We start from the raw sequence: 9,979 nt of genomic DNA, 5'->3' as shown, positions 1-9,979 counted from the left end.
GTCAGTCCGCGCATAAATCCAAATCTATACTTCAATTACAAATCCAACTTTTTTCTTATGAAAAATAAATTCAAAATATCTTTCCTGTATAGCAGCCTACTTTCAACATTGAAATTCCTTATCTATATCCTACATCCTGAGATGTTTCAATCAAAAGATAATCATGATTATCTTGATTACGAAGTCAGTCGCATGTAGAATATTAATATCAGTCCGCGCATAAATCCAAATCCACACTTCAATTACAAATCCAATTCTTTTTTTTATGAAAAATAAATTCAAAATATTATTCCTATATAGTAATTTCATGATTGACATTCCCCATCTATATCCTAAATCTGAAGGTGTTTCAACAAAATGTAATCAGACGATTCTTACGATTACGGGGTGAGTCGCATGTAGAATATTAACAGTCCGCGTATAAATCGAAATATTTACATCAAATCCTACATTTTTCTTATGCCACTGACCTTATTCTGCAATCTGCATGTGGCGGCTGACCCTATTTCGCATGCCATTGACCTTATTTTGCATGTGACTGACCTTATTTTGCATGTCGCGACTGACCTTATTTTGCATGTGACTGACCTTATTTTGCATGTCGCGACTGACCTTATTTTGCATGTGACTGACCTTATTTTGCATGTCGCGACTGACCTTATTTTGCATGTGACTGACCTTATTTTGCATGTCGCGACTGACCTTATTTTGCATGTGACTGACCTTATTTTGCATGTCGCGACTGACCTTATTTTGCATGTGACTGACCTTATTTAGCATGTTTTTGACCTTATTTAGCATGCAGTCCGCGCAAAAATCATAATTCCAAATCCAACTTTTTTCTACTGGAAATCAAAATATAAATTTTGTTACCTACACTACTTTTAACATTGAAATATCAAAATTCGAATGAAAATTCTGATATATGTCCCCGTGAAAATTGAAATTCAAAATATAGGGGAAGACTGGGAGCAATGTTACAGCAGTGGGTTGTTCTAGCCGTTACGAAAAAAGTGGATATAAATGGTCAGGCCATTGTGTCATTATACCGCCTGCGTCAGAAAATCTTCATCCGTTGTTTCTGACTTTGTTTCGTTGGAATTTTTTGTAATGTTTCGTTGGAATTTTTTGTAAAAATTTGCCTATCTGGAATGTTTCGAGTGTTTCAACTTAGGAATCTTATACTCAGCCATACTCATTCCGCGTTAAACATGATGAAAATTATATACTCTCCGCGAATAGAGACCCTGAATTTATATGTCATCATCATCATCGATTTATCAGCAATTTTATCAGTTCAATACACCACAAAAAGGCGATACTATGAAAAGACAGGAAGATGTCGCGAAGCGACCTGGAGTAGTCTATGGAATCAGACACTCACCTTGGCCTAGGCAATGTAAAAATAAGGCATGCACACTGAATGAAAGTAGAAAAGCTAGTATAGAAAAAGAAAGCGACAAGAAACAGGGCGGCATGTCATGGAAATCGAGATCGATAGGTCACTCGTGGTGATTTCTAGTTTCTGAATATCTTCTATGTTTAGGACACCGAATCTCTTCAGCAGAGACTTGTTGGATGGGCAGCCAGGCCCCTGGGCCCAACCACGGCAACCAGGCGCCTTGATGATATGCAAAATAAGGTCACAATAAGTCGCTACACGCAGAATAAGGACAGTCTTATGCAAAATAAGGTCAGTCGCGACATGCAGAATAAGGTCAGTCACATGCAAAATAAGGTCAGTCACATGCAAAATAAGGTCAGTCCCATGCAAAATAAGGTCAGTCGCGACATGCAGAATAAGATCAGTCACATGCAAAATAAGGTCAGTCGCGACATGCAGTATAAGATCAGTCACATGCAAAATAAGGTCAGTCGCATGCAAAATAAGGTCAGTCGCGACATGCAAAATAAGGTCAGTCACATGCAAAATAAGGTCAGTCACATGCAAAATAAGGTCAGTCGCGACATGCAGAATAAGATCAGTCACATGCAAAATAAGGTCAGTCGCATGCGAAATACGGTCAGTCGCCACATGCAGATTGCAGAATAAGGTCAGTGGCATAAGAAAACAGTAGGTTTTGAAGTAAACATTTGGATTTATACGCGGACTCTTTATATTCTACATGCGACTCACCTCTCGTAATTGTAATAATCGTCTGATTACATTTTGTTGAAACATCTTCAGATTTAGGATATAGATGGGGAATGCCAATCGTGAAATTACTATATAGGAAAGATATTTTGAATTTATTTTTCATGAGAAAAAAGTTGGATTTGTAATTGGAGTATAGATTTGGATTTATGTGCGGACTGACCTTATTTTGCATGTCGCTACTGACCTTATTTTGCATGTGACTGACCTTATTTTGCATGTCGCGACTGACCTTATTTTGCATGTTTTTGACCTTATTTTGCATGTCATCGCACCAACCCTCCTCGGAAACAGTGGTTGTTTTCAGCGATAAGTTGCGCGTGACGGAATGGTTTCTTGCCTAGAATAATTGGCCTAAATATTTGAACGGACCAGTATGACATTTCCACCAACCCTGCTTTGGTTATTATACACACCTCTATAGCTACCCGAACCATAGGCTGTTGATATATGTCATGCAGATTGTGGAAGTAACGATAACCCGTAGGAGCCACAGCAACACCTGCATATACACATGAACTCTATACGCTCATCTCGGCCCAACACAACGGCACGAAGGGGACAATGCAGAAGAACAAGGACGACTATGCTCACGGATACGTTTATTCAGAAAGAATTTTCGAGTTATATAATATATAAGTTGCGTGAAATTTTACTCTTGAAACCATGCCATGATGCCAAAAGGGATATATGTTATATCAGTGATTCCCAAGTGCGGCCCCGAGGGCCGCATGCGGCCCTCAGATAGCCTTCGTGCGGCCCCCAAAATATATTAAATCGATTTATGACAAAAAATAAAATTTAAATTTATAAAATTCTCTTGCTTGGCTTGGCCTCTGTAGTTTTTAATTATTACAGGATAGTTGTGAGTATAGATTGCTAACGTTATGTCATTGCTGTTTCAATGCAATGTGCCCTAACTCTCCCGTGAACGGGCAGTAGCTACAGATATAACTAGGTATTGATAACTTTCAAAACCGGAGAAAAATCCTGAAAAAATGGTAAATTTTTCCCACTTCGTGGTCGCTTGACTATAAGAGAAAAAGAAGCTCAACTGCCGGAAAATACAGCTTTTCTTTCACATTAACCGGTGGTTGACTGAAAAAAAGGTCAACTTTCCGGTCCAGCTCCCGAAATAGTCGCCGTAGCGTTCCCACAGTGCTGATTTAATGTATATCAGTCGAATTTGCCCCTATATGTGACCAAAATCCTCAAAAAAGAAGACGAAATCTCAAAAAAGAAGACATTTGGGCTTCCTACGAGGACACTTTTAAAAAAATCGAAAAATAGGACAAATCATCTTAAAAGAGGACGTATGGTAACCCGAGGATAACAAGATGTGCAACACGTGAGTCGCGGTTAAATGCGCCGAAATGCATACTGCTTTGCCGGCTAAAAGCAGCATAATTAGTAGTCCTATAGTTAGGGCCGTAGCTGTCGCACCCCAAACCCCCCAATTGAGGGGGGCGAGCTTGAAGGGGGCAAAAAATTATTTCGTGAGTTAGCATAAATTATAGAGTATTTTTTTGAAAATCTATTCCACTTTTTCAAAAATTTTTCGCGCGGTGCGCGATTTCAATTACCCACATGTCTTGATTATTGGGTATACTCTTCCCCCAGAAAAAATACGCAAGGATTATAAAAATGGGCATATCAGCGTTTGCCATGACCGCACCAAGACATATAAAGTTTTAGGCCATGCAACATGTGACTCCAAGAAGTGTGTCAGAACGATCGGCAGCGAGAAAGCCTTGGCCGTAAAGGACTGCTTTTATGCTGACAAAAAACTTCGAAATACCAAAAAATTCGGTATATATACAAAATATATATAGGTTTAATTGTCCATATAGGCGCCTAAATGACAGGCGCCGAATGTTCTTGTCTTGGCAATCTGAACCACACAAGACAAATACCATCCCGCAGGAAAGAAAATTATACGCCAGTGAAGAAATACCAATCTGAAATCGTTTGATCTTTCAGTTTAGTAGGTTTGGGCAATTCTACATTTTTGATATAGCAGACTGGAGGTCACGAAATAACATCATGTAAAGAAGTCATATATAGGGGTCCGCCCGCCCAAAGATGTTTAATTTTACGGTGTCTGCAGTTTCAAAGACACTTCTCACTCAGCTCTACCGGTAAATCTGATTACGTGGGCAAAGAGGACAACCATGCAATTCCCGATCTTATTCACTGATTTTATCAAGAATTATCGAAATATTCGCGCTTCGCGCTGTCTCACTAAACAGTGCAACTTTAATTTCGTGGCAAAAGCAAACAACGTGATGCGGGGTCAGTTTATCACCCTATGGGAGCCTGGGGTCCTGACGAAGTGCTGTTACATTCCTGCCAACGGGCCTGATTGGAATCTCCGCTTTTTTTTTGAAATAAATCCTGCGTGATAGAAGCTTTTTTCGCGTGACAGAGTCGACTTTGCGGCGTGACAAGCAAGGTTACTGACTTCAAATGACTGTGTTAAGCCAGTGACAGGAGATCAGATGCTAATGGTTAGCAACTGGTAAGGTGCGAGTACTTTACCAACAGACAGTAATCAACAGATCCTGGCTTGAGAATTAGGTCAAAACATTATATACCACATACTAACTGGAATATAGCATTTGGGGTGGCTGAGAACATTGACTTTTTTTCAATTTATTTTTATTTATTTATTTTTTTAAATGAAATCAACGACCCGTGACGGCGTGACCGCGTGCAACTGGCGACCAAGTCGGCGTGATCCTGCGTGCCTTGGACACCGATTCCATACTGGCCAACGGGTATACCCCGGAGATGTTTAATTACTATTGAGGGGGCCTATACCTTTTCAAACACACCTCACTCAGCTCTACCGGTAAATCAGTTTACGTGAACAGAGACAGGATGAAAATTAATAGCAATACATGCTATTAAACTAAAGAAATTTCTCGCGCTTCGCGCGTTTAGGTCATGAAAGCTGATTCACTCACCGGACACCCAATGCAGCAGATAAGTTGTGGTAAACAGTGTACAGTTTTGAAATCTCGTCAGGGCGATAAAACTACTCCAAAATAGCCATGACGGCTGTTTGGGACCGTTTCGTAACCGTAGTATTCGTGCGGCCCCGACCGCACTCTGAAATTCTAAATTTGGCCCTCACACCGAAAAAGTTTGGGAACCACTGTTATATCCTTATCTGTCCTGCGATAGTGAGTTCTGTTTTCGTTTTATGCGGCTCATTGGTAACGGTACCCAGAATAGTGATTGTTTCCCACGTACAACTGGCTGGGACTCCTAAGAAAAGAATCAGACTCCTGGGACAACCACCAGCTCTATCTCCCAGGTTGGAATCATCGCTGCTCACCCATATAACTGCACAAAAGGTATGCCTATATTTCAGCCAGTCAACCAGTTAACAAAATAAACGAGAAATCCTCCGAGCAATACCAAAGCAAATCACACCTGGTCACTACTCAATTTTACAAACGGCTGAAACCCCTGGAACGGGTAGGCCAAATTACAGACCCTGAACCGCTAGCGTGAAACCGTGATGTAGTAGAACTGGTGGTAATGGTCACATACCTTACACGTACAGTATCGTAAACATTATCAGCATAGGCCTCATACTTCAGTGTAACTTCGCAACTGCAAGCCATAGCACATCAACAGTAACAGATTTATACGGTAATTGAGACCAGGGTTAAACTATAGATAACTAACCTTCGTCTGTTAGTTATGTATAGTTAAACCAGTGATAAGCGATTCATTATCCTATAGCGAAGATTACTATACCCATTTATCCAATACTATATTCGCGGGAAAGGTCCGAAAACTGACAATCACATGACCAGAACAAAAAACAAATCCCAAGTTCGTGTATCCGATGATAAAAACAGTCGGAAACTAAGCTCAACGTGGAGCGTCTAAAACAGTAAGTGCGCAGCAAGCGAATTTTGACAGACGTGTCGGAATCTTTCGTTAAAGGTCAACTGCATCTTCATGACAACTTTGCGGAATCATGTTCAGAATTTTTTTTCATAACGAAATTACAGACTTTCCGTGTTTCAACTCAATCGGAAATTGCCGTAATTTTGACTGAAAGTTCCAATATTGGCATGTTTACAGAAAAAGCAGAATCTGCATTGTGACGTCAAGTGAGTGACACATATTATCAACACCGGTCACAGCGGCTATTTGTGTTCTCGCAGTTTTTATTCTAGTCAGTTATAGCCGAGGATTCCATTGTAACGGATTTGCCAAGTGATATTGAAACTGAGTCCGAGTACTCGGATGTCGAATGTAAGTATCATTTTTGCACGTACTTACAAAATTACCGTTTCAATGCCGGATTGGTTCAGGTGTTGATGCGATCGATCCCACGTCAGTGGAACCCCTTGCAGCTTCATATGATGGGTCATGATCAGCCTAGCTTACTCAGCACAAGCCACTCGTCGAGACTACATTAAATACAGTTGTATATATAGTCTGTAGTGTAATAGCTCGTTTCAGTCATGTATCTTGGTAAGTTTGTGCTGTAAGGAGGTTCCGAGAGTTACTGACAGAGCTAAAGTGTATCACAGAATTGCCAGGATTCAATTCAGTGTGTCTGGACGTTGACGTATTGGAGATGTCCTACTATGGATATCAACAGGAATATGGCCACAGAATAATAACATCGAGTTCGATGCATGAATGGGATGAGTCTCTGATTCGGTTGCCAAATACTTATCTCGAACTAATACACTTATTTTCACTTTTCAGGAAGTTGAAACATACTGCCTACAGAAATTGTGTTCGCTGGGTACGGGAATTCTGTGGCAAAAACCAGCGGAAAATCCTGCCTGCATGCGTTGTTACTGCTGTCTGAACAAAATTTACGTCAAATTCTTACAAAGGATTCCAGTTCAGTAACGCCACATTGTGAATGTACAGTTTTATTCCAAATAATAAACGCCTACAACTAATCGACCAAAATAACTACTGTGTCAGGCAGAAAAGCATATCGGGTTTTATGTCAGGCAATAGCTTCCTCTCTGCTAATTTTGATTATGCTGTTAGTCAGAGGAGGTGGAACGGTCTCATCACAATCACTCAACTCAACAGTTTCTGGTCCAGTTCTGATGAGTGCTTGAACTTCTTCGACAAGCTCATTGCAGTAATCCAGAACATGGATAACAATATGACGAAATCTTATGATGCAGTCATATCAACGGCAGTTACCAAATGTTGAATTTAAAAGTATCTTGTGGACCGTACATTCCCATTTTTGTACTTCGGGTATTTGACACAGTACCGCGGTGCTCCTTTCGACATTTTCCGAGTTTTCGAGCAATTTTCATTGAAATGCAGAATTGCCAACTGCATCCTACAAAAAATGCATAATTGATGAGGCTAGTAATTATGCCAAAATCTGATATAGGTTGTTTTGAATAGCCGAGACACTGCAAGGTACCTACCTGGCTTTTTGACTGTTATGGTTGTATTGATATAACTTTGGGCAGAAATGATTGAGGAGGGCATTGAAGGGTTCACTTCCAGCAGTGTTTCCATTCGGCGATAGATGGCGTATGTCATTTTCCATTCACATGGAGTAGAGAACATCGAAAATCCTTTCATATGCCAATGAATCTGAAAATGGATTGTCATAATGGTAAACAACAGAATCAAAGATGCTATTCATTCAACTTAAATTTAGGCCTAGATATGTATCATGTATATATGCTGAATGGAGCAGTTTGTTTCTTTTTGATACAGTCAAGTAGGCAATTTCATCTTTATAGGATGTAACGGCATCTACACCACCCGTAAATCACCTTACCTTGATGAAACAATAACCTTGGTTCCAGCAGTTCTGTATGTTCAGACGAAGTAGAGTGCTGGTTGCTGATGAACATTTATGATTAGCAACTGCTCGCCAGATTTCCAATGACAAATCTGGGTCTCCATCACCACGGCGTGCGCAAAAATAAACTTGACTCGTAATAGCTTTGATCCAGTGCCGAATTTTTCTGCAGTCAGCTCGATTTGATAGTGCCAACAGCTTCTTGCGGAAACCTGGTGGATTGTATGATGCGTGAATGGAAAAGAGTGACTGTTTAGAATAGATAGCCAGTCTCACCTTTTGCAAGATGCCACGTGTCAAATGTATGTTTTATTTCTGGATGTGTTTCTCTGATATGCTTTGGAATCTGTGGGTGCCGGTCAGTTACAATTTCCACAACTTTCAGCTGTTCTTCTTGTAGAACAGCCATGCACCAAACCAGACTCTTGCACGTCCGACTCTGATTGACACATTGGACAATGTTGAAAAATGCCCATCAGCTTATTTCTGCCCACACACAATCACAAACTGGGTCTTGCTATTCTCCAGACATTCCTCTGAATCTGAATGCCTGCAAATCAATATATTGGTGAAGACTTGGTATAAATATGATTACACTGTTCAAGTACTCACTCTGACTCGCCATCTAACTCTGTTGGGTGAAAGCTATCATCTCTTGACAGGGATTGGATATCAGTCATATCACTTTCACACAGTCTTCATAATCCTCTCCAGTAATAGGGTTTGGACAGCGATGAAAAGACACTTTGGGTACCGAATATCGCGTATTGGAGCAACCATACGCGACACAAGATGTACCTCCGTGCCTCATCTTCTTCATACCTTCCATATTCACAATCAAATCCAGTATCAAAATCAATCCCAACACGAATAGCTATCTGTTTACCTTACCAGGACTTTTGCTGTGTAACTCACATGACGTCATTTCATAGCTGAATGATTTCATATCCGTTTTTCAGCTTTTCGATTTATAATTTAAATTACTTGAATACTATAAGGTATTTTAAATTTTCATTATTTTATTCATATTCCTAACCACATAATGTACGAAATAAGGTAAAGTCATTTTGAAGATGCAGTTGACCTTTAATGAAGAGAAGCTCTATGGGGCACCTCGTCATCTCCGTCTTCATATCGAGTAGTTTCAATCTGACTCGACTCGACTCAACCTGATTCCAAACCATAAAAGTGAGATTGGCTTGTGACTTTGTCACGACAACCCATCCAGGCGCCAACAACTCGCAGCCCGCGACAAGATTTTGCAACGCAGTCAGTCAGTCAGTTTTTCAACGCACCCCAAAACTGCGATACAATCAAAAGATGGGAAGGTGTCGAAAAAACTTGGAGTAGTCTTTAAGATCAGACACCCACCTTGGCCTAGGTCAGGGGTTGTCAACGTGGGGGGTGCGGAGGCTCTCAGGGGGGGGCGAGAAATTTTTGTCAATTTTTTCAATGTCTGTATAAATTGTGACTAAACATGTGTTTCACAACCATTCTGAAGAGACGATTATTGAAGATTAAACTTAATTCGTATTCTAGAAAGCTTGCCAAACTCAAACGCCAGCAGTAGCGCTCAGCGGAGTATAGGCTGACTTCAACTTCATCTGAGCAAATTTTTGATATTCTTTGAAGATTTAGAGAAATTCCTACGTGCAAGTCATTCATTACTTTATAGCTTTGTCAGTAGCTCAAATCTCTGTGCGCTAGGTAGCTGGCGAACTGCACTGCCTAAGACAGACTTAAATGCAATATAGGTTGCACGTCGACGCCTAATTCAATTAGTATGTGTTTGCAGCCGTAGACATGCAAATTGCAATTACGAATTCACTCCCGAATTTTCGAGAGATTTTATTTAATCTTGAAATTTTCTTCGCGCTCCGCGCAATTCAACAAGACTTCATTTTTCGATTTTAATGCAGTAGCGCCCTTCTTAATTGGAGCAGGAATGGGAATCCTCAAGAAATAACAATTCATTCGCGGCTCTGAAACATTTTCGCGCTCAGCGC

General features: G+C 40.4%; 1 protein-coding gene and 1 long non-coding RNA gene across 4 annotated transcripts; one reads left to right on the top strand and one right to left on the bottom strand.

The window, feature by feature from the left end:
- Positions 1-5,913: 5,913 nt before the first annotated feature.
- LOC145433798 (uncharacterized) lies at positions 5,914-7,033 on the top strand. Its single transcript, XR_013913192.1, has 3 exons — positions 5,914-6,430; positions 6,490-6,832; positions 6,893-7,033. It is a non-coding gene; the product is annotated as an uncharacterized LOC145433798 (long non-coding RNA).
- A 16-nt stretch (positions 7,034-7,049) lies between these two features.
- On the bottom strand, positions 7,050-8,955 carry LOC145433797 (uncharacterized). 3 transcript variants are annotated; one of them, XM_080311051.1, is made up of 5 exons: positions 8,586-8,955; positions 8,250-8,523; positions 7,950-8,185; positions 7,588-7,759; positions 7,050-7,496 (listed from the first exon to the last, which is right to left on the bottom strand). In XM_080311051.1, the coding sequence occupies exons 2-5, from the start codon at positions 8,380-8,382 to the stop codon at positions 7,348-7,350; spliced, it is 690 nt and encodes a 229-aa protein (XP_080167177.1). In that variant the 5' UTR covers positions 8,383-8,523; positions 8,586-8,955; the 3' UTR covers positions 7,050-7,347. The 3 variants fall into 3 exon arrangements, with proteins under 3 accessions (XP_080167177.1, XP_080167178.1, XP_080167176.1); XM_080311052.1 differs by having other exon boundaries at positions 8,250-8,412; XM_080311050.1 differs by having other exon boundaries at positions 8,250-8,955.
- Positions 8,956-9,979: the final 1,024 nt, after the last annotated feature.

The sequence above is a fragment of the Botryllus schlosseri genome, chromosome 2, assembly GCF_051294905.1.
Source record: "Botryllus schlosseri isolate E-star chromosome 2, Bs_hap1, whole genome shotgun sequence".
In the NCBI taxonomy this organism is placed as follows: Eukaryota; Metazoa; Chordata; class Ascidiacea; order Stolidobranchia; family Styelidae; genus Botryllus; species Botryllus schlosseri.
This window is presented reverse-complemented; position numbering and strand designations above follow the sequence as displayed.

What these genes read in the sequence shown, in the direction of transcription:
- LOC145433797 (XM_080311050.1), bottom strand. Translation starts at nt 8,382, where the DNA reads ATGGCTGTTCTACAAGAAGAACAGCTGAAAGTTGTGGAAATTGTAACT. An exon ending in CACGTGGCATCTTGCAAAAG is followed by an intron (nt 8,186 to 8,249) that starts GTGAGACTGGCT and finishes ACAATCCACCAG; the next exon opens with GTTTCCGCAAGAAGCTGTTG. An exon ending in AAGGTTATTGTTTCATCAAG is followed by an intron (nt 7,760 to 7,949) that starts GTAAGGTGATTT and finishes ATCCATTTTCAG; the next exon opens with ATTCATTGGCATATGAAAGG.